Source organism: Hipposideros armiger, unplaced genomic scaffold (genome assembly GCF_001890085.2).
Source record: "Hipposideros armiger isolate ML-2016 unplaced genomic scaffold, ASM189008v1 scaffold_1116, whole genome shotgun sequence".
In the NCBI taxonomy this organism is placed as follows: Eukaryota; Metazoa; Chordata; class Mammalia; order Chiroptera; family Hipposideridae; genus Hipposideros; species Hipposideros armiger.
In genome coordinates, this window is record NW_017732466.1 from 385,856 (window position 1) to 409,023 (window position 23,168).

The window sequence follows — 23,168 nt, forward strand, 5'->3', positions numbered from 1 at the left end:
GGGGGCTGGACCCCGGCGGGCGCCGGGCAGGGGGCCGCGGCTGCGAGAATTTCGGGGTGTCTGGAAATGTGGCAGCGGAGGGGGCTGGGCGCAGCCACCCTGTCCCGAGCAGATGTTCTTACCTCATCGTGGAGCTCGTGGCCGGGAGCCAGGGCTCCTGGGGCCGGTCCAAGTCCTTCGCCTGGGGGTGGGAGGCGGGAATGCGGGGCACGAACGTTCCCCTCCGGGTCCGTTTTCCAAAAGCGTAACGGGAGCTGCGCCGAGCCCCCGGCCTGCCTGACCCTGTGTTCCCAGGGGGGTCTTGCGCCCCCTTGCCTTCCCGCACGCCCCGGAACCCCCAGGAGAGTTCTTGGGTTGGGGCTTCGAGCTGTGAAAGGAGGGGAACTCGGGCAAGGGTAGAGGGGCCCTTGCTGACTGCCCTCTCTCCTTACTCCAGACTTGCCCTTACCCCCCCCTCCCCTCCTTGGGGATGGCGACGATGCGGAGGGCACCCTGGGAGGTGCCTTTCCACCGCCCCCTCCTCCGATCGAGGAACTGTTTCCCCCTGCACCTCTGGAGGAGGAGATCTTTCCTTCCCCGCCGCCTCCGCTGGAGGAGGAGGGAGGCCACGATGCCCCCAGTCCCCTCCCACCACAGGTATGGAGGCCTGGGATGGGCAGCTTCGCAGGGACACCCCAAGGGAAGGAGAGGAGGGTCCCTTCTTCTGACCCTCCTCTGCACCTCTGTTCTGATGGAGTGGGGTGGGGATGGAGGACTGGAATGGGTGCCCTGACCCCTGATCTCTAGCCCAGGGAGAAGGTGAGCAGTATTGATCTGGAGATAGACTCTTTGTCCTCGCTGCTGGATGACATGACCAGGAATGATCCCTTCAAAGCCCGGGTAAGGAACAGGCGAGGAGGAAAGGAGTAGGGACAGAACTTGGAGGGGCGCCCCCCCCCAATGGCACTTCTCTCCCCTCCGCCTTCCCTTGCAGGTGTCATCTGGATATGTACCCCCACCGGTCGCCACTCCATTCATTCCCAAGACCAGTACTAAGCCTGCAGCTGGGGGCACGGCACCCCTGCCTCCTTGGAAGGCTGCCACCAGCTCCCAGCCGCAGCCCCAGGCCAAGCCTCACGTCCAGCTCCATGTCCAGCCCCAGCCTCAGCCTCAGCCTGTGCCTTTGGCTAATAGTCAGCCTCGAGGTCCCCCGGCCCCATCTCCAGCCCCTAAGTTTTCTCCAGTGACGCCCAAGTTTACTCCTGTGGCTCCCAAGTTCAGTCCTGGAGCCCCAGGTGGACCCGGGTCACAGCCCAGTCAAAAGTTGGGGCCCCTTCCAGCTCCCTCTTCTGCTGGCACAGGCTCCCCTCAGCTTCCCAGCTTCACCTATGCTCAGCAGCGGGAGAAGCCCCGAGTGCAGGAGAAGCAGCACCCAGTGCCCCCACCGGCTCAAAACCAAAACCAGGTGAGGGAGAGCGGGAGGACTAGGCTAAGACCTGGAGGCTGGGGGCAGGAGGGTAAGTCAGGAGCCAGAGGAGGAGGCCCAAGAGCAGTCCAGTGCGGGTGGTGGGGTAGGAGTTTCCAGCCTCTCGGGGTGGACTGCTGGGACTGTGGTAAGAGAGAGATCTTCTGGAGGAGGGCCTGGCAGGGCTGGGGGGCTGGGTGGGGCCTGATGGCGTGGGAGAGCAGGATAGGCTGTACATTAGAAGGAGGATTTGGTGGACCTTCCTTTGCATCCTGCCCCAGAATGTTAAAGGTGAGGGATGAGATCATCACCCGTCCAATCTTGGTTCTTCCCCCGTCTTGGATTCTTGAGTTAATCTCGCTGCTCGTCTGAGCGCTCTCACCGCCCAAGGGCCCATCTGGGGATAACAGTCGCTGCATTAGTCAACAGTGGCTGAGCCAGCTTCTGCCGAGTGCCAGGCACTGTGCTCTGTGCTCAGGATGGAAGAGATCTCTCAAAGAGGTTAAGCCTGAGGGAGCTGGGTGGACCTGGGATAGAATTTCCCGTTCCCCATCTCACAGGACCCTAGGCAAGTGACGTGAACTTTGAGCCTCCGTTTCCCCATCTTTCAAATCACACTATCCACGCTGTACAATGGTTGTGAAGATTAAGGAGCTAACGCATAGAAGGGGCTGGGGTTTTGTTGATCTAGCACATGAATGCTCAAAATAGAAAAGTTATCATTTTTGCCTGACCATCCCTGCCTTCTAGTTCAGGAGATGAGAGCTTCCGAGTTGAAGGGACCCTGATAGTCATCTAGTCCAACCAGCCACAGAGTAAACTGATGAGAGGAATGTCTGTGTCTGTGTGTGCAGGCACAGGCTAGGAGGATATGCAAAAGTGCCAAAGCGTTGTGAAGAATCCTGTGTTACAGGAACTCCGAACAGGGAGTCCGCATGGGGCTGGCAAGTTAGGAAAGGCGGCATGGCGTTGGAGTGCTTTGAAGGATGGTGGGACGGAAGAATCCAGAGAGAGGGAAAGGCACTGAGGTGGGAATTGCATGAACAAAACTCAAGGGCACGAAGACACCAGGGTGTTTGGAGAAGAGAAAGTAGGTTATTCTGGGACATTATAGAGCTATACAAAGGTGGATGGGGGCTTGAGGGAGGAGGAAATGAAACAGCGCACCGCACGAAGGGAGCCTGAGTCCCGGCGAGTCCCTCAGGGTTTTTGAGTGGCCTGTGGCTGGGTCAGGGGACTGATGACAGCCATGCTTTTGGAAGCTTTTGGGAAGTGTTTCTGGCAGAGGTGTGGAGTAGAGGTAGGAGGTGAATGATGTGTAGGGATTCGCTTCTGGATCCCACTGAGAGCAAAGGAAATGCCTCCAGGACGTGGTCACTTATCAGCAGTTGGCAGAGGAGGGGGGAGGGGTAAAAAAAAATATGCCTGGGTGTGTTGGGGAATGACGGTATTGCTGACAAAATAGAGAAGTCCAGAAGGGGAAATGGTTTGGACGGGAAGAGGAGGGGTCCAGCTGTCAGCCTGTTGAGCAACTCATTCCAGGAGGACTTTTCCTTCAGCTGGAACTGTCATTCAGTTAGAAATGGAGAACTGGGTTTCAGGAGAGAGCCCTGGACCCGGGGTTGTCATGTGCAGCGGTACTGAAGCAGGCAGGGCTATGAGGTGGCTCAGGGCGCGCTTCCGCAGGAGGCGCTGAGGGCTTGGGAGGAACCCTGGGTGATGCTCGTGTTGGTCAGGTGGGACGGGAAGAATGCAGGAAGCAGGAGGGGCATCATCTGTCAGGGTGGAATCTCAAAGGATAGGAAGTGGTGGCTGAGGCCGCTCTCCAGTGGGGCCTTGAGGGGGATGAGAACTAAAATAAGGCCAGAGATTTGACTCTGGTTGTCCTCGATGGCCGTGGGGTGGTCCGTTTGTGCCCTGTGGTGGGGACGGTGAAAGCAGTTGAGAACCGAGTGGCGGTGAGAAAGATGGAATTGCTGCATTACCCTGCTGAAAGAGGTTGGCAGGGAGGTGGACTACGGGGGGGGGTGGGGGGACACACGACGACAACGGACTGTGTGTGTGTTTCAAGTTAGGGGAGGAGGGCTCAGGTATGTGTGTGAACCAGGAGGAAGAATCAGAGAGGAGGAGTCCTGGAGGAGAGGTGGTGACAGCCCCCTCTCCCCCCGTGGCCGAGAGCAAGGACAGTGTCACCGCAGTGTTTTCGGTGGAGCTGGCTGGCTTCCATCTTCTCAGTCATGTAGGAGATGAGGTCATCGGTGACAGTGAGCGAGGGGCGAAGCAGTTGGGGCTGGAGGACATGGAAAGGTTTGGAACAGCTGCTGTGGGGAAGGTGACTGACAGCCGAGCTGGGACCGGAGGGCACGGAGGGCCCTGCAGTGTTTTGTGAACTCGCCCCACTTACTTTCTGCAGCTCAGAGGCAGAAGCAGGAAGTGGGTGGTGGCATGACCTGGGCTTGAGGTTGGACCAGATAAGCGATGGTGCCTGACGGTGGCAAGAGTGGCTGGGAGAGCCTTGTAGAGAGAGATGGTCAAGGGGGCCAGGCTGGTTGGGGTGATGGGGGGATACACATGGAGAGCGTTGAGAGGCCAGGAATGAAAGCCTTTCTGTGTAGGTTCCTACAGCGGGTATCAATGGGGAAGGGGGAGAGGAGGTATGTTTGGCGGGGCCGGGTCAGAACCGTGAATCTCAGGTCCAAGGTGACCCATGGTAGAAGGTGCTTGAGATGGAGGGGCATTTGGAGCCACTGGGGTTGAGCTAGAGGTCTGAGTGCCATGGACGTTGATTGAAGCTGTGACACAGATGCTGGCAGGCAGAGGGAAAACGAGCGGATGGAGTGTGCCCTGAAGGAGCGTGGAAACCCACGGAGAGCTGATGTATATGAATAGTTCTTACTTCAAAGAATGGAACAGACTTTTAAAGTGGCACCAGAGAGCAAGGGCTGGCTGAGTCCCTTTCCTCTGTCCCCAAGGGAAAGGAAAATTGGGAGAGGAAAGGTGATGCTTCCATTGCAGAGGGGACTCAGAGGGGACACAGTTAAGGGCAGGAGGTGGCAGGAGTCTACCGGGAAAATGCCTAAGAGCTGGGGCTTCCGTGAGTCTGCTTCCCAGGCTGGCTACCGATGGGGTGAGGGTGGAGGGCCCCGGGCTGAGGGCAAGATGGCAGTGCGGGGAGGTAGCTGGGCGACAGGCTTCAGGTGTTCGGGGAATGAAGGCATGGGCAGTCAGGACATTCAGTGGCCACAGTCGTGCGTGGACTTACCCAGTAACAGAAGACCCACCAGTGTTTCTGTTGGAGCATTTCATGGCACTGCTGGTGCAGGTCAGATGGCCCCTGGCACAGACAGACCTCCTGGTACTTCTCAGGTACTTCTCCTGCAGTGCCCCTAACCTCACCCCGTCCCCATCCCTAGCTCTCTCAGGATCCCCTAAATAGAAGGGGTGAGCTGGCCTAGGACAGGCCCTTCTCTGAGGCCTACCGGGGAGGAAGTGAGGTCAGGTAGCCTGGAACCCCTCTCTCTGGAGGGACCTCAGGACCTCTGTGTGGGGGGCTGGGGGCTGGGCTGCTGCAGACAGCTCTGAGGGTTTAACCTGTGATTCCCGCCTGTGTTGTATCCTCACGCTGACAGGGCTGCTCAGCAGCAGGCGGGACGGGTAGGTGTGTGTGCACCTGGGTTCACACGCCGTCGTGTGCCGACCTCTTCTGTGGGGGGCCATGTATGCGCATGCTCTGTGGAGTTGACGCGTGGCCTGGTGTGTTCGGTGCTTCAGTGACCTGAGCTGCTGCTATGTGTGTGGCCTCCGTCCGCTCAGCCATCCTGGCCTGTCTGTGGCTGCCCAGGGGGGTTTGGGCAAAGTGGGTGGAAGGGGCATCCCCTCCCCCTTATTGGTGTGGTGCTGGGGTTGGGGAGGGAACTCTCAGGGTCAAACCTGAGCGTCTGGGAAATGTGGGTGTGAGGTAGTCCTTGGGAGAGGGTGGATAGCTAGCTGGCTGCGGAATGTTCTTGAAGGGGGTGACCCTTGAGAGAGTGAAGAAAATGTTGGGGTTTCAGGTGTGCTCCCCTGGGGCTCCAGGGCCTCTGACCCTGAAGGAGGTGGAGGAGCTGGAGCAGCTGACCCAGCAGCTGATGGAGGACATGGAATATCCTCAGAAGCAGAACGTGGCCGTCAGTGGTGAGCCCACCGCCCACCCGTTGGGACGTCTCCCCCTCTGTGACTGTGTGGCTGTCGACTCCCTGTCTGAGCCAGCTGATCCTTTGCAAGCTTATGTCCTCCCTCCTATTTATTTCGATCTTCCCTGCCCTTCCCAGAGTCCTGTGGCCGGTGTCACCAGCCCCTGGCACGTGCACAGCCCGCAGTTCGCGCTCTGGGGCAGCTGTTCCACATCACCTGCTTTACCTGTCATCAGTGTGAGCGGCAGCTGCAAGGACAGCAGTTTTACAGCCTGGAGGGGGCGCCGTACTGTGAGGGCTGTTATACTGTGAGTCTGGGGGGGCCGGGGGCAGGGGCTGGCTCAGCCAGGGGCTGGGACGGCTGTGGGGCAGACCTGCTGCTGGGTGCCAGTTCCCAGCCAACCTCCCACTGCTACCTCCTCAGGACACCCTGGAGAAGTGCAACACCTGTGGGCAGCCCATCACTGACCGCATGCTGAGAGCCACAGGCAAAGCCTACCACCCGCAGTGCTTCACCTGTGTGGTCTGTGCCTGCCCCCTCGAGGGCACCTCCTTCATTGTGGATCAGGCCAACCGGCCCCACTGCGTCCCTGACTACCACAAGTGAGGACCCACCGTCCCCTTCTGCGCTCTGTTCCGGGCCCAACTGTGTTTTGTCTGCAAGCCGCTGACCCCCTGACCCCAGGACAGCTGCAGACCCCTGGCCTTGCTTTCTGGCCTCACAACCTATCTATAGATGGCAGAGACCAATCCATCTGGACTTAGTTGTCTGGATGTCCCTAGGCCTGGGTAGCGTGTCTTGCTGCTGGCCAGTCCCCGGCTGCTTCTGGGTGTGGTCTTATATTCAGCAACATGTGCTGGAGTGACTTCGTTTCACACACGGGCCAGGTTCTGAACGTTCCTTTGGAGATCGGCTTGTTTGGAACTCAGGGTTCCCCCTAGAAACAGTATTTACAAGGTGGCTACTTGCTTAGGCCTGTGGCAAAATCCCGCAATGTGGCTAAAGTGGGGTACAAGGAAACTGCAGGCTCTGGCTCCCACCCTGTCTGAGGTGTGCGTTTTCAGGATTCCACCTTGGGCGGCCAGGACTTGATGTCCCTCTGTACGTCCCAGCAGTCAGGCAGAGCGACCGGTGTGGTGTGAAGGGTGGGCTAGGGTCAGGGCTGCAGGGATGGGACGAGAGGGGCACCCCTTGGTGTGCTTTCTGCAGGCACTGCAGTGTGGATATGGCAGGGGGTCCTGGGTGGATGAGGCTTTGGGAGGGGAAGGTGGGAAATTTCAGTTAGGGTGGCCGGTCTTAGGCCTTTCTGTTGGGCTTTCTCCACCTTGAGATGTGGGGGAAAACGGGCAAAGAAGTGTGCCCGTTGCCACGCCACCACCATCTCCTCTCCCTGCGCTCCGGCGAAAGCCCAGGTACCCCTCGCCCCGTCCTGACCCGTGCCCCACTTGTCGCCCTCCAGGCAGTATGCACCCAGGTGCTCCGTCTGTGCGGAGCCCATCATGCCTGAGCCTGGCCGCGAGGAGACCGTGCGAGTGGTTGCTCTGGACAAGAACTTCCACATGAAGTGCTACAGGTGTGAGGTCAGTGTCCCTGTGGCCCCCAGGGCTGGGAGGTGGTGGGACGCTGCTCACTGACCAGGTGGTGGACATGGCCAGCCTGGAGATCGATGTAGTTTTGAGGGTGACCAGTGGCACAGTCCAGGCCCGCCCAGCCCAGATGCTTCCATCACTGCAGGAAAGGGGGGTGGGGTGGGGTGTTTGTGGGGTCACTGAGCTGCGGATAAACCAAGAAAGGGGACTGACCAATGGGAGGGGAGGGTGCCGTGCTTTGTTGTGGCAAGGTTGGGGTCTCAGACTAAAAAGAGAAGAGCCAGAATGGAGGCGAGACAGGTGGGAGTGGCCCCACATCCTTTATTGGGGTGGACGCTTTGGAAGCAGCTCCGCCCACTGCCCACCTTCCTGCGGGAGAAGACTTGGGGATAGGACTGGAGTGGCTGTCGGCGGGGGACCGGGGAAACCAGACAACGAGGACGCCTGCTCTGGGCCATTACTTGACAGGCACTTGGCCTTCCTCATGTAAAAATGGGGGTGTGTGGGGTGCACAGGGGCCTTTTCCACCAGGGTGTTCTTCCTGTTCCTCCCTCCCAGGACTGTGGGAAGGCGCTGTCCATTGAGGCGGACGACAATGGCTGCTTCCCCTTGGACGGCCACGTGCTCTGCCGGAAGTGCCACACTGCCCGAGCCCAGACCTGAGTGAGGACTGGCCCTTTCCACCGCGAGTCCATTCCCCATCAGCGGACCACCCACACTGAAACCACCCGCCTCTTCACTTGCCCTGACCCCTCCATTACTTTTGATGCCTAGCCCTTTCCTCCATTCCAAAACCCACCCAGTAGCCCACGTCCTGAATCCAGGGCCCCAACAGGCCTGGACTGCAGAGTCCCAGCCTGGGGTTTCCTGTCCTCTGCACCATCCTCCAGGTACCCCACCTGAGAGGGCACCAGGTTGAGCGCTGCTGCTTTCACTGCTGCACCAATGCCCCCAGCTGGCCCCCCCGAGCAGCGTCTACTCTGCTTTCTTAGGGCCAGGAGCAGCCCTGACCCTCAGGGAGGCTGGGCTGGGCTGGGCTGGGCTGACTGGCCTGGACATTTGCACCCGCCCCCGTGCTGCCAGGTGCTGGCTGTAGCTACAAATTAAAAACATTGTTTTCCAGACATCTTAGCAATTGACTTTTTTTGTGCTACTGCCCTCAAGGGAGGGATGGAGGAGACAGGGGGGTGGGGGGAGGAAAAAACCAGGGGTACAGGTGAAAACTCAGCTCCTGTTTATTTACAAAAATATATATGTATATGTATATATATATATGTATATATATATATAATGTATATATATTAAACCCTTCCCCAGCTCCCTCCCACAATTACCTTTTTACTTCTACCCCCACGTCCCTTTTTAAAACAAATAGGCTCCCAGGCTCCAGAGGCCAGTTCGTCAGGGAAGAGGAGGCAGGAGACGCAAGCACCAAGGCCTGGGGGGGCTGAGGGAGGGGGCATGAGTGACCATGGCCCCATCTTTGCTCCCTGAGGACAGTGTTGGGGGGAAGGGACGGCTCAGTCCTTGAATCCCTGAATACTGCAAAGAATACGCTTCTGGTGTCCTGGCAGCGTGATCCCCATCTGCACCAGGTCCCTGTGGGCAAGCAAAGGGGTCATGAGTGTGTGAGCTCAATCCTAGCAGCCCTCCCCTGCCCGGCCCCCAGAGTCCTCACTCGGCCGTCAGCTCTAGCACACACTCCATGGTGTCCAGCCCGGCTGAGCGGAAGTGCAAAATGTAGCGTTTCATGCGGATGGACTCCAGCCACTCAGGGACACTTCGATAGGGGATCCCATCTGAGCCACTCAAGCTGGGCAGGCGCAGGGTCACCCTGTGAGGACATGGGCTACCTCAGTCACACTGGAAATGCAAGCAGGGGCTGTCTTGGGCCTTCCCATGCCCAGCCCAGCCCACCCACCAGCGTTCCTGAGAACCCGGGGCTCAGCCTGTGAGCATGGCAGCCAAAATGGAATTTGGTGTCTGAGCAAAGAGATTATCTAGACTTTGTGGATTAGCCCGGCTATTGTCTGTGAGCCCATTTCCTGGCCTACTTCCTGGCATGCTCACAACAGTGGGCAGGCTGACAGTCTGGCTACACTGATAGACCTGGAGGAGGTGGCTGCCCTGAAAGCCCCAACACAAGCATACCACAAGCCCATCTGCACTAGAATTGCCAGTTAAGCTACAAAAGCATCCACCATCCCCACTGAGAGGAAGCAGAAGGCAAGAGAGCAGAGCTCCAGAAGCCAGGGGTGGTCCTGCCTCGTTTTAGGGTGGCCCGTTGACTTCTGGGAGCAGCCCCTTGCTTGCCACCTCCAACCTTGGCTGTTATTCTTGCTCTCTGACACCTACAATACAATGAGTGTTCCTGTACTCAAGCCAGCCAGAGCCAAAAACCATTAGCAAAGTAAATCTGCTGGGGGAAAAAAAACATCCAACATTCCAAAAAGATTAGCACATGCAGTCTCCAGTGTACAAGGGAGTTGTGCTCCAAAAGATAGTTTCAAAAGTTGGACCTTGGAGCACATTTTCTCTCAGAAACAAGGTTATATATGGTGGTTTGATACGGAAGCCAGCTCACCAGGGCTGGTTTAGCCGATCAAGCATTTGAAGCCCAGCCTCCTCTGTCTTCCCCCGCCTCAACGCCACCACCAGTTCCTTCTCCACATCCTGGCAATATTTTTGGTAAAACGCAATTCTGAACGTGTACCTCCCATGACCAGCTTTTAAAAATTGGTTAATAGCTCCCTGTGCTCAATAAAGCCCAACCTTCTCAGCAGAGCTGGTTCTCCTTGTACTGACCCTGCCACCTCTCCACCTTCATCTCTGGCCACGGCCCCTGAAGTGGGTGCTGCCGTCACCCTGCTATTTGCAATCAGCCTGCCCTCAGTTCCCCAACCCATGCTGGCCACGTGATCTGGGAGCCTTCCCAGACCCCACAAGGCTGCTCCCCTGTCATGATGGACATCCCACTGTCCATCACTTGCCAGGCTCTCTGTCTTCCTCACTCCAATCTAAGCATCCAAGCTCCCTGGGGCAGGTATCAGCTTGTAAGCCCTGCTGCTATCTGCTTTCCATCTCAGTGTTTGCTTCCTATCTTCTATCAAACTTGAGCTGCCCAGGGCAGGAGAGCACCTCTTCCATCAGGGCGGACTCTCCCCGAGGGTGCAGGCTGTGGTCCTGCCTCATATGCTGGACTCCGTCCGGAGCTCTGCAGGCCCTCCCCCTAGTGGACACGACCGAATGCCCATTTGCCGTCTCCCAGGTCTGCCCTCCAAATCCCCTTGCCCTCCCCAGCACAGTTACTTGGGATCGAAGTTGGCAATAGTCCGCAGGCAGTGGGGCTTGGCAAGCAGCTGCTCTAGATGTGCCTTCAGCTGGTGGAAGGGGGGCCGACGGGCACAGTCATAGGCCCAGCAGTTCTTCATGAGTTCATAGAGAGGGGCAGGGCAGTCCACGGGAGGGGGCAGGCGGTACCCATCCTCAATGCTCTTCATTACCTGCAGCAGGGCAGGGGAGGGAGGCCCGAGGTAGGAAGCTAACGTGGGGGCCCACAGCTAATTACTGTTCACGCAAGATCATTGCAATGGAGCCTCTAAACCTCCCAACCGGTAGTTCACAGAATAGGGCGTGAGGCGAAGGGGACCAGAGGAGACAGAAGGGCAGAAGAGCTGTGGGTCAGGAAGAAGAAACAAGGCTGCGTGCAGGAAAGAGCCATGAGAGGATGTGGGGGGCAGGTTGGCGTGAGGAGTGCAGGCTCACCTCCTGGTTACTCATCTCCCCGTAGGGCTTGTCCCCAAAGCTCAGCACCTCCCACATCACAATCCCAAAGCTCCACACGTCGCTGGCTGTGGTGAAGATCCTCTGGGCAATGGCTTCAGGGGCAGTCCATCGGATGGGGATCTTTCCTCCCTAGCAGGGCACGTGGGACAGAAAGGTGGTGTGTTTCAGGGCACGGAGGAAGGGTGAGAGAAACACCCGTGGGAAAGGGATGGGAAGTCATCGTGTCCATAGGAGAATGCATCCCACACTCACTGTGCACGTGCGCCCGCAGGTGTGGCATGAATTGTGGTGTGAATGTGTATGCGGTGAGCACGGGACTCTCACCTGGGTTTCGTAGGTGCCATCAAAGTTGTCCAGGAGGCGGGTCAGGCCGAAGTCAGACACCTTGCAGCACAGGCTCTGACTCACTAAGATGTTCCTGGCGGCCAGGTCCCGGTGGACGTAACTGTGGTCACTGAGGTAGTTCATGCCAGATGCAATGCCCAGCAGCATGGCCACCAGCTGTCCTGGCACCAGCTGGTCTTCCCGCTCCTGCCGCAGGGTGAGTGGGCGGGTTAGGGGGTGGGCAGGGTCGTCTCTTCCGGGACCAGGAGCTAATACCCAGGGGTCCGTGATGCATCCCCCCTCCCAGCTGGTCCTCTGTCCTCCTCACCCTCAGAAAGGCATCCAGAGCTCCGTTCTCCATAAACTCGGTGACGATCATGATGGGTTTTCCTGAGACACAAAGCGTATGTCACCATGGCAGCCTCTACCCCATCTCCACCCAGAACCACCAGAACCAAGCCTCCTGCCCTTGGCAACACATCTCCCCTCCACGTCCAGTGGCTCACCCCGTCTTTCCCCGACCCCACACGCCTCAAGCCCACGCCTCATACTCTTTGTGACAACGCCTTCCAGGTGCAGAATATGAGGGTGGTTAAACTGGCCCATGATTGTTGCCTCTCGAAGGAAGTTCCACCACTGGCCATCTGGAGATGTGTCCTTCAAGGTCTTGATGGCCACTGTCTTGCTGTCCTGGTTGGGGATTCTCAGGGTCCCTTGATACACTTCCCCAAACTCTCCTAGGGGGAAAAGAAAACAAGGTCATAGCTCAATGCACTGTCAGGTTCCCGGCCACCCCCAACCCCAGGGGACAGGCAGCGATACCCTCCAGGGCCCCAGGTCTCTTTTCTTCTCTGGATCAGAAACCTGGCTTGCCCTTTGTGGGACAAGAGCTAGGCTGTACTTCCCAGGGAAGGGGACAGGACTCTGGGACAGGAGTGCAGCTCTGGAACCTGCTCAGCACTGCCTCTAGGGTAGCACAGTTCTTGGCTAACAGTGGGTGCTCAGTAAATGCTGAGTGAGTGGATGCTAGGCGGTGGCACTGGGGCGTGTTCACGGAGGGCAGACTGGTCCTGGGCCAGCACACAAATGACTGGGGAGGCTGACCATAGCTGCCTCTCTTCCGCAAGTTCCTCTGGTCACAGCTTGGCTGGCTTGGCCACACAATCAGCAAGGACACTGCCAAGCTCTGTTCTCTCCTCAGATCCATTTCCCCTGGTGACCCAAGGATCAGGGCAGCCCAAGGACACTGGGCCCTGATGGGGTGGAATGTGGGGTGAGGGAGGCTCTGAGACTCTCCCACGTTTGGGAACTAGCTGAGAAGAGCCTGAGCCTGGGCGCAGCGGCCGACAATTGACAAAGGTGATGTGTTTAATGCTCTTTATCAGAAACTCCGTAACCACAGGAGCAGATTGTGTATGAGACGGGGGCTACTCCAGGACACTCGATAAGTGGGCTATAACAATGACCACAGCAGTTCAAGGAGGAGACAGGGTCGAGCAGAGAGGAAACTCATCTGGGAGGTCCTGGACCAGAGCAAAGGCAGCTGGGCTTTGCAGGGAAGGGGCGGGAGGAAGCGGCTGGCTGGCTGGCAGCTCTGTGTGGCCACACAGAAGGACCAGCAGGGCTCACCTTCCCCTATGACCGTGTCCACGATCAGCCAGGCTGGATCGAGCTCCTGGGTGAACTCCAGCGCTCCCTGGGCAGGGTCCTCATACGCCTGGAGGTCCACATAAGGCTTCAGCCACAGCTTGTCCTCTGCGGGGAGAGGAGGAAAGGCTCAGCCACAGGAGCCCCAACTTCAGGGCTCAGGAGTAACGGGGGGGAGGGGCCGGCAGCAGACCTCGGACTTGTCAGCCTGCTGTTCCCTGGGGAGTCCTGTTTTGGCTGAAGTGGGAGAAAGTCTCTATCCTCAGCAACAAAGCCTCCACAGCCAGCTCTTCCTCCTCCTGTCTATGCCCAAAGCTCCCGCCTCCTCACCCCCCAGCCAGAGCAGTGGGCCAGAACCCAGACCCAAAAGCCTGTGCACGGCCTCAGGTTACCCAATCTTCCTGTGGCTTGTTGACCCAGGCTTCAAATTCTTTGCCCCTCCTCCTCACCCCTGCTCCCCATACTCCTCCAATCACTCACACCTCATTCACATTCCCAGACGTGCCTCCCGCCGCCCCCTGACTTGGATGGATCGCAGACTCTCCCTTTTGTGGGGCACCTAATGAAGTGACCAGCAGGAAGCCCACATACCTCCCGAGGACGTCAGGGAGGCTGCCCAGCAACCGCCCTTCCACCCAGCCTCAGCCCACACACCTGGCCAGCCGGGATGGGGAGGCTGCCCAAAGCCCAGGTGTGGGTATAGTGGCACCAACAGCTAGCAGGTAATTGCACAGAGCCTCTGGGGTGCTATCAGTACAAAGTTAATTAACCGAAGTTAATTAGGTGGCAAAACACAAGAAGGCTAGAGACAATAATCGAGCCGACTTGTGCCCCCAAAACTGGCCCAGCAAATGTGGGTCTCTCGGTCCCATCCCAGTGGCACCTCCCAACACGTACACACACACAGAGACAAGTGCTGCTGACTCACCTCGGTCCATGTTGGTGACACGATCACGCTGCCTCTGCTGCCGTCGCCGCCGACTTTTCCTGTGGGGGATCGGGGACAGCTGCTTCAGGGTCCCAGGACTACCTCAGGGGCCCAGTGGGCTCCAGCTGAGTTTTCTCCAGGCTGGGTGCAGGGTGAAGATTGGCGCACAGTGGACCTTGGTGCTAGGGAATGGGAGGGTTGTTGGGGCCTCATGCAGGGGTTTCTGACCAGACAAAGGGACCCAGGATGGTGGCAGGGGAGGGGCAGGAGCAACACCTGGACCGGAAGACAAGGATCCCCAGCAGCAGCGCCACGCCCAGTAGCAGCCCGAAGATGATGGCCACGATCTCGCCTCCAGTCAGGCCCCTGGAAACTGTGGCACACGGGTGAGCGAGTCTGAGAGGCTGAGTCCACAGGGATGATGGAGGCCAAAAGAGCAAGCCCAGAAACAGGTCCCTCCATGGGCCTCAGGTGTGTGTCCCCTAACTGGGGAGATGGGTGTGTGTATGAGAGCACGTGGAGGGGCTTCCCACAGCCGAACACTAACTGAGCAGCTAGCGGGTCTGATGGGATGCTGGCTGGCAGTGCCCAGTATCGGAAGGTGAGTCTGAGATTACTAGGCGGAGGGGTGTGAGTCGGTGCGGGGCTCTCCCTCCAATGCAGCTTCCGCGTGTGTGTAGGGAGAGAAAGGAAGGGTCACTGAGTAGAACAGGGCCTGAGAAGCCTTCGTGGGATGACAGGTGCCTGTGTGTTTGGAGCAGAACACAGGTTAGGCACCCACCTGGTGGGCTGGTCCGAAACTCATGGTCAGGGGAGAAAGGGCCAGGTCCCAGCGGGGTCAGCATTCGGACCCTGACGATGTACGCGGTATCTGGCTGCAGTTCAGTCAGCAAGACCCTGGGTTCCAGCACCATCTGGTGCCGCTCTTCATCCTGTGGATGGGGACGCGTGTTGACGGGGCCATGCCGAGCTAGGCCTGCCGGAGGTGATGGGCAGTGGTGGCGGCACGTAGGGTCGGGGAACGGTCAGGGCAGGATTCTGTGTAGGCTTTTGTCCCCAAAAAGCCATGTGGTTCCCTTTGGGCAGTTTCCCTCCGTTCTGCACCCCAGGCTTGGATGTTGGGGTTGCCAGGCCGGGACACGGAGGTTGTCTTTCAGCTGCATCCTCACCTGGTTCAGCACATGCAGCTCGTAGCTCAGGTTCCCACTGGGGATACGGGGCCAGGACCCGGCCCAGGTCAGCTCCAGCTGCCGTGGCTCCTTCTTGACCAGTCTCAGGGACAGGCCTAACAGGGACTCTGAGAGTCCAGAGGGTGCCAGTGGATTTGGAAGGAAAGAGAAAGTAACTTGAGCGGCTTTCCGATTGCATCTTGCTCTTCCGTCACTTCGTTCCTGTGGCCCTCAGCCTTTCCGGTTTCCCCCAGGCCCAGTCCCTCCTCCAGCCCCTCACCTGCATGCCCCATGCTGATGCTGAGCCAAGCATTGGCGGCCTTGGAGCTGCTCAGCCCCGACACTCCATTTTGGGCTTCAATGTTAAAGGTGTAATTGGCATAGGGTTCAAGGCCGCTGACACGCACAGCAGGCACGGTGAGCCCGCTGGCCCCTGGGGAGAAGCGCACAGTGCCCCCACAGGGCTGGCAGGGCCCACCATCCAGCACCGCTCCCTGACACTGAGAACACCCCACATTGTATCTCACATCCTGGCGACCCCCCATATCTGCTGGGGGCGCCCAACGCAGGGAGAGTTGAGTCCCCGAAACAGAGAAGCTCAGGTTTTGAGGGGCCGACGGAGGACCTGTGGGAGAAAGGGGCCATGAGTCAGAGCTAAGCTGCGGGCCCCCGCCTCCCCCCACCACCCCGATTCCTGAAGTCCTCTGAAGGCCTTACCAGGAGATTTGATTCCTACTGAGGAAAAGTGGCTTACCTGGGGCTCTGCATTCTTCCAGGGGGAGCAGGGGGCAGGAGAAGGACTTTAAGTGTCTGACGTGACATCCCGGACAGTCAGTTCCCAATATCTGATAAGCTCTGGGAAATTCCCACCCTCACACGGGCTCAGCAAAGGTCCCGTGCCTCCTCCCAGATGGTTAGGCCCTGCCCCTGGACTCACTTGTGCATGCAGCCTGGGGGCCCTCCTCGGGGGCTCGGTAATAGCCACTCTCACAGGTACAGATGGCGGCCCCTTCAGATTCGGCTGTGCTGTGTTGGGGGCACTTGAGACAATGGGGTGGGTCCATCTCTGCCCGGTAGGAGCCACTAGGGCAGGCTGGAGAGACAATACAGCAGAGCTATGGCTGTCCAGTGTTTTTACAGGTAGAAATTGCCCCCTCCTCATCCCTCGTACCGGAAACACCCTGCATGTGTCTCCCTGGGGCCCTCGGACACTCAGTTTAATAATCTCTGAGATGGAGCCTGGACTTCCTTCCCTCCTTTGGCACCCCTGACACTGTCCCCCTCCCCCGAGTGGCCCCTGCTGGTTGTCACCACTTCCCCAAGTCTCCTTACCAAGGCATCCCTCGCCACCTTCCTCATAGCCAGGCTCACAGTGGCACCGCCCCACCGGCACCAACCACTCGCCGTCCGAACTGCAGTGCATGCGGGGGCCACCCGAGGGGCTGGGGCCAGCCTGGGCATGGGGCAAGCAGGTCCCGGTCACTTCCACCAACCCGCCAGGTCCGGGAAGAGTGTCCGGGAATCGGGCCAAGCCGTGCACAGCCTCAGGACAGCGCTGGTAGAACACGCGCACGGACACCAGGGCCACACAGGCCCCCAGGTTGTGGAAAGCGAGGTAGAGGCCACGGCGGGTCAGGCGGCCCAAGGAGCAACGCTCTATGTTCAGTTTCACAGCGCCAGATGCAAGGTCTTGAATGGTGAAGCTCTGGTCTGCAGCCACCGTGGTTACCTGGGAAGAAGGTGTGTGTGTGCGGGGGTAGCGACCATGTAACAGGAATCACATACACACCCAGAAACCGAGGGCTCATGACACGTGAGTGATGGAGCTAAGAATTTTACATGCATTAGGCTGTTGAGTCCATGCAATAACCCTGCGAGGTGGGATGGGTAGCCACCCCCAGCTAACTGACAGAAGACTAAGGCTAGGAGAGGTTAGAGATCTTGCTGAGCATCCTACAGCTGCTACCTGATGGGGCCAGGATCGCAACCCACGTAATTTCTGCTATTCGAAGGTGTTGCCCACGTCTGTGTCAATGGGGTAATCAGTCATAAAGTGTGTCATCATTGATTACTAATAACAAACTTTACAACATATTCTCTTTGGAAAAAAAAAATGTGAGAACACCCTACAATCACATGCTCTGAACACTTCTGCACTTCCGGTATGTTTTCTTGAGTAGGAAAGACAGGGACGGTATTAGAGAGCCTGCAAAGAGCTATCTTCTTATACAACTCCAGCAAGACTCATGGGGACATGTCACGCAAGCACGCCATGGATACTGACATTTGGAAAAGTTGAGACACCTCTACCTCTTCCTGGCCTCCACCACAGCAAGCTGTTATCTCAATGGATGCCTGCAAAAAGCCTGTGCAGTAGACGAGGCCGACACTGTTATCACTATTCTTAGGCAAGGAAACCAAAGCTCAGAGGGGTTAAGGTGACACGCCCAATGTTGGGACACCACAGAAAAAGCATTCAATTCCGGCTCTTCTGATTTCTTTCATGACTCAACACCTAGGCTGTCTTCCTCTTTCTACCACCTTCTTCTTTTTCTTAAACTGAGCGGGAACATGAGAAGCAGTGAGGCAGGGATCAGGGTCTGGACCGAAATGCCACCGAGGGGTAGAAGTACCTTCTGGAACAGGGGCCGGTGCAGCTGAATGCCCACGTCCTGGTCGCTCTCCATAAACAGAAGGTTGAAGGTCTCCTTGCAGCCCAGGGGCCTGGCGCCCCCGGGGAAACTCTTACAGTCCCTCACGGTGAACCTCAGCTCCACGTGGACGCGCCAAGCCTCCTCCCCACGGTAGATCCAATTGGAGCGAAGCCAGTGGCCAGTGTCTCCACTTTCGTTCATTGGGCAATCCTGGTACATGTATAGGGGTGTCCCATTCAGGATCTGCTGCACCCCGCTCCACTGTGAGAGGAAAGTCAGAGTCAGACTCCAAGTCACCACCTGCTCCCCAAATCCTCACTTTCTAGAGCTGATGGTGAGGAAGCCGGTGTCAGTGTCCCCCCCAGAGTTCATGCTCCTTGTCCTGCCTCTCCCCACCCCTCAGCGACCAGGATAGATGGTAGGTTGTGTTACAGTCAGGGGTTTATTTGGACATAGGATGGACAAGACAACGCTCCTTTCCCATCCCTGGTCCCTTCGATTAGCCCACTCCAATCGCAAGAGCATGAGCACCAGTTTTTACCCATTTCATCAACAGAGCTGTCAAGTACCCCAAGGGCAGACTTTTGTAGCAAGAGCTCATTCACAAAACCTTTGTGTCTATTTGTTCAGAGAAGAGGCGTGTTTTAATGTTGAGGCCCCTGAGCTTTTGGAGGAGGCTAGACTCTTCTGTAGAGGGCAATGTCACCCTCTCCAATATGCCTTCTCGTGATGACCGCTATCAAAATCAACAACGGACAGAGTTAGCTGGACTTGTAGACACCCTCCAGTCCACCCCCTTTAATTTCTTTTACATTAAAAGAATGTTTAAAGGGCTGGCCAAGTGGCTCAATTGGTTAAGAGCTCGCTCAAGAGTGCGAGCTCTGGGCAACAGCGGTTTGCTGCCCGGCCCGAGCTGAGCTGCCAACAGGCGGCAGGGTGGCTCAGCTAAAAAAAAAAAAAGAATGTTTATACTTACTTGATAACGGCTAGAACTAGTAGTATTTACCATGAGCTAGTCACAGCTGGAAACTGTGAGGAAACTGAGTCACACTGGGGTTAAGTGACTTGCCCAAGGTGCTCAGCTATGAAGAGGCAGAGCTGGGAAGTGCACCCAGATATTCTAGGCTCCAGAGTTTATGCTCTTACTCACTATGCCTCTATGTGCTTATTATAAAAAAAAAAAAAAATCAAAGAACAAAAACTTACGTATATTAAAAAGCGAAAGCTGTCTCATCCATCCAGCCCACTGTCAGAGAGGGAGCCACTCTTAACAATTGGAGTAAAACTTTCCAGACCATTTTCAGTGCCTCTAGAGAAATGTTTTAACGTTTTCCTGTGTGTGTGTGTGTGTGTGTGTGTGTGTGTGTGTTAAACATAAATAAGAGTAGAACTGCTATATCAAAAGGTAAACATGTTATACATTTTACAAGATACTGTCAAATTGTCCTTCAAAAAGACGGTATCAATTTACACTTCTACTAACAATGCCTGAGAGCTAATTTTCTCAAAAGTTCATCAACACTGGATATTAATAATTTCCTTCCTTTTGGCCTATCTTACAGACAAAACGCTGCTCCTTGCCCCTTTAACTTACATTTCTTTGAGAGGAGGTAGTATGTTCTCTTTTGCTCACTGGCTATTTGTATTTTTATGCAATTATCTGTAACTTTGATATTCTGTTGTTATCTTTTTGATTGTTCATTTGGATAATTTTTTTTATATTATAGACATTAATCATTTGCTTGAAATGTATGTTTCTCCCTGTCTGCCATGCCACTTAACTTTGCTAATAATGTCTTTGATGTTGACATATATTAAAACTTTTTATATGATAACATCTATATAGCCTTTCCCTTTATGATTTTTGGGTTGTGTGCTTTGTTTGGGAAGCTGCCCCATCCTAAACTTATAAAGAACTTCTATATTTTCTCCTAATATTTTTGTAGGTTTGGTTTTTAGGTTTAGATTTTAATCGCCTTAGAATTTATATTTTTGTGTTTATAGTGTGGAGACATAATTTTACCATCTTCTTTTTCTTTTTTCTTTTTTAAATTGTACACATCCAATTGTCAATTTATTGATGAGCCTAGACTTTCTGCATTGATTTGCAATTCCATTGCTATCACATACTAAAATCTTATATATGTGGGTTTGTTTCTGAACTTTCTAGTCTGTTCCACTGACCTAAGTATTATTATGCAATGCCACACGCTTTAATTATATTTCATGCACATATGTTCTGGTGTCTGGAGGACAAGCCCCCCATTTCATTATTCTTTTTTCCAAAAAAAGTATCATCCATTCTTAAGTATTTTCCCTGGCCAATGAACTTATGAAAGAGGCTCCCAAATTCTACAAAATATTCCATCGGTATTTTGGTGGCAATGCCCTTATTTTATAGAGAAGAGGTCATGAGGTCCTCAGAAAGCTCACTTTCCCAAGGGTTTTTAGTCCACGGTAACGCAGGGGCGTTCATAGCTCCTCTCAGCTCTGGGAAAAGGCAGGAAAAAGCCCGATTACCTATGAATTTGGGGCGGGGAGGGACAGGGGCATATTTGTGCATTATGTTAGGGAATTCACGAGTTGAATTCCCTAACAAGGGGGTGTCGAGGCACTGAAGCTGGGATGAGAGAAGGCTGCCGAGAGCCTGTTCTTAAGAGGAAGCTGTGATGGGGAAGCCAAGTGGAAGGCATGTGATGGGGGGCAGGTGGGAGGGTGGTGGGTGGTTAATGTGCAGCTCATTAGCTAGATGGCCACCACTGCATCTGGAGCCAGAAGCAGATGTTCCCAGCTGTAACTCGCTTCTCCCAGTTCCAGCGGTGACCAATAGGGAGGACCAGCTGCCCAGGATCAACAACAAGGATCCTTTCACTTATCACTCAGGCGGGACTGGCTGCTGTGTGGGTACATCCTGGGGGAGCCTGGACCTGAGTGTGAGTGAGTGAGTGAGTGAGTGAGTGTGAGTGTGAGTGAGAGTGTGAGTGTGAGTGTGTGTGTGTGTGTGTGTGTGTTTTGAAAAGAGGAGGAGGAGGAGGGGCCGAGGTAGACACAGTGGGAGTGTGAGGCTGCTGCTATCTTCTTGCCCTCTTAGTGTTCAGCCTGAGCTGGCTTCCACACCAGCCCAATTAAGGGAAGGGTTATTTGGGTGGAGGTGGCAGGGGCACAGCGATGGCCCGTGAGAGCCAGCAGATGGACCTGCAGCCCTTTTTGTGGAGTGATTAGCTGGTTTATGAGATGGGGCGCCTATTAGGGCTGGCCTAATCCAGGATTTTCCAAGCAGCCCCTCCTGTAGGATACATTATGGTTTAGTCTATTAATTCTAATTACAGGCTACTCTGTGGGAGAGCTGAGAATGGAGCCAGGACCCAAGGACCCAGAGGGAAAGAAAGCAAGTCACCCCAACTCCAGAAATAGAGGCCTGAATCCTACTGGAGTAGGGAAGGGGAAAGGGGACCTCCCAGAGAACAGGACCAGAGGGAAGAGAGGCCGGAGGCCAGAGACCTGGAGGCTTAAGCAACTGGGCCAGCCTCCTGTGGTTCCTGGGCAGCTCTGCTAAGTGGCAGAAAGGTGTTCCCTAGGACTTAGAAGACCCTACCTCTGCTCACCGGGTTTTAGGACTACCCAAGGAAAGAAGGGACTTGGAATAAACTCAAGCAGCTGGAATGCATGGTGTGCCTGCACAGGGGAGGATGGGGGAGGTGCCAAGGGCTCAGGGACCTCCATTGGGGCAGCTTTTGACTTTGGGAGAGTCACAGACCCTTTGAAACATTTGGTGAAAACTGGCTCTCCTCTCCAGAAAAATGCCCACAAATACCCAACTTTGAATACACTTTTATGGGGTTCCCTGACCCCCTGGAACCTATCAGTACAACTACACTGGGAAGGATGAGCCTCAGATTGAGGCCACTTTCCTGTTTTGGTCTCAGCCGTGAACCATCCCCAGGAGGGTCCATTTCCTCCCCATAATGTGGGCTCTTTTCCCACCAAGGTCTCAGGAGTCTTCAGCCCTGTCTCACAGGGGAGGCAGGGGAGGACCCAGGTACCGAAGCATTCCCCATGGGGTGAAGCCTGACCCCCCCCACCCCCCACCATGTCCCATTCAGGAGGCTCTGACTCACCTCCCCTCCCCGAGAGACACTTCCAGTTTTTCCAGCTCTTTTCTCCGTTCCTCCACCCACCTCTCCACCCCGTTTCCCACTGGCCTTCAGCCTTGAGCCGTCCTGGGTCCTTCCCTCCCCTAGCACTTACCCCATCCTCTGGGTCCAGCAGCCAACCCAGCTCTCCCTCGGCAGTGCTGGTGTCCATCAGAGTGACTGAAGGTGTGGAGGAAAGGGGCCTGTCACCGCTGGGGGAGGAGGCCCCCCCATGTGCAACCCCCATTCCTCACTCTGGGCCCCCAGCCCCCAGGCTTCCACATCCTGTTCCTAACAGCTGTGGCTTCCCAGGAAGAAGCGAAGAGCTCCCGGGAGTAATTAGTCTGTCTTCCTCCGGAGTGTGAAGGCAGGAAGGCAGAGCGGAGCCAGGGTTGGAAGGCTAGCTCTCTGACCAAAGTCAACGCAGGAAGCGTCAGGAAGAGCTGCCACACAGAAGATGTGCACCCTCTCACTCTGGGGGGGACCCATCCGCTGCAGAATGGAAGGGTGCCTGCTCAGCCTCTGGGGGTCATGAGTGGGTAGGACGTGGACAGGGGACCTTAGAGGGGATTCCTGGGTGGGCAGGCTGCCCACAGGCAAAGGGCCTGCTCTGCCTGTGATTGGGGGTGTAGAGTGGGGTACAAGGCATAGTTCTGAGTCTGGGAAGTGGGCGTAGCAGGGCTGAAGATGGTGGGCAAGCCTTCACATGTAAGGCTTGATCTCTACAGCTGGGAACCCCTGCACCCCGAGTCCTAACCGTTCCCCCAGCGGTGGGTCCCTAGGTTGGCATAAGGCGACTTCCCGTCTCGGACTTCAGAGGGTTCAGATCTCTGGGTTGGGCACCTGAGGCTGGGACTACCTGTGCAAAAGGGGCCCCTAGAGAGCTGGGGTGGGGGTTTGGACGCTGCTTCCTCGCACCCCACCCCCAGGTGCAAACTGCTGCCCAGCAGGGGCGGAGGTGACTCGCCCGGGAAAGCAGCTGTTTGGGGTCAAAGACCAAAGATTGGCCTGCTCCGTCGATAGCCTGGCGGCAGGACAAAACAAGAGCGCCGGAGAGGGGCGCAAGGAGAGGCCTCCTCAGGCATGCCGGCTCCTGGAGGAGGGTGCCCGCCGAGCCTGGGGAGGAAGGGCTGGGGGCGGGGGTCTGTACCTTCCTTGGCGCGCGCCCCCGGGGCCAGTGCGGCGCAGAGGAGCAGCAGCAGCCCAAGCCCCAGGGGCCAGCGCCGCTCCATGGCGCCGGGCCGGGACCTGGGACCTCGGTCGGGACAGCTGAGCCAGGTCTCGAGGACAGGGCTAGCCGGGCGGGCCAGGCGGGGGTGGG

General features: G+C 56.5%; 3 protein-coding genes across 3 annotated transcripts in view; 1 reads left to right on the forward strand and 2 right to left on the reverse strand.

The window, feature by feature from the left end:
* The window catches only part of FAM131B-AS2 (FAM131B antisense RNA 2), an 8,807-nt gene extending 8,680 nt beyond the window's left edge, over positions 1-127 (reverse strand). The window contains 2 exon segments of the mRNA XM_019632279.1: positions 12-40; positions 123-127. Of these exon segments, the coding sequence (XP_019487824.1) occupies positions 12-40; positions 123-127 (34 nt within the window).
* Positions 128-414: 287 nt separating this feature from the next.
* ZYX (zyxin) lies at positions 415-8,330 on the forward strand (the record flags this gene model as incomplete). Its single annotated transcript, XM_019632280.1, has 8 exons — positions 415-636; positions 787-879; positions 974-1,444; positions 5,497-5,617; positions 5,755-5,924; positions 6,041-6,219; positions 7,077-7,197; positions 7,765-8,330. Coding segments are annotated over 8 exons (1,482 nt in total), but the record flags the coding sequence as incomplete, so codon positions are not given.
* Positions 8,331-8,518: 188 nt separating this feature from the next.
* On the reverse strand, positions 8,519-23,132 carry EPHA1 (EPH receptor A1). The gene is made up of 18 exons (XM_019632275.1): positions 22,998-23,132; positions 21,963-22,027; positions 17,694-17,975; positions 16,393-16,789; positions 15,998-16,153; positions 15,341-15,685; positions 15,061-15,188; positions 14,673-14,823; positions 14,168-14,264; positions 13,892-13,950; positions 12,946-13,071; positions 11,868-12,053; positions 11,645-11,706; positions 11,317-11,523; positions 10,972-11,121; positions 10,516-10,709; positions 8,885-9,040; positions 8,519-8,805 (listed from the first exon to the last, which is right to left on the reverse strand). Exons 1-18 carry the CDS (start codon positions 23,077-23,079, stop codon positions 8,727-8,729), a joined length of 2,922 nt encoding a protein of 973 aa, XP_019487820.1. The 5' UTR covers positions 23,080-23,132; the 3' UTR covers positions 8,519-8,726.
* Between the last annotated feature and the right edge of the window lie 36 nt (positions 23,133-23,168).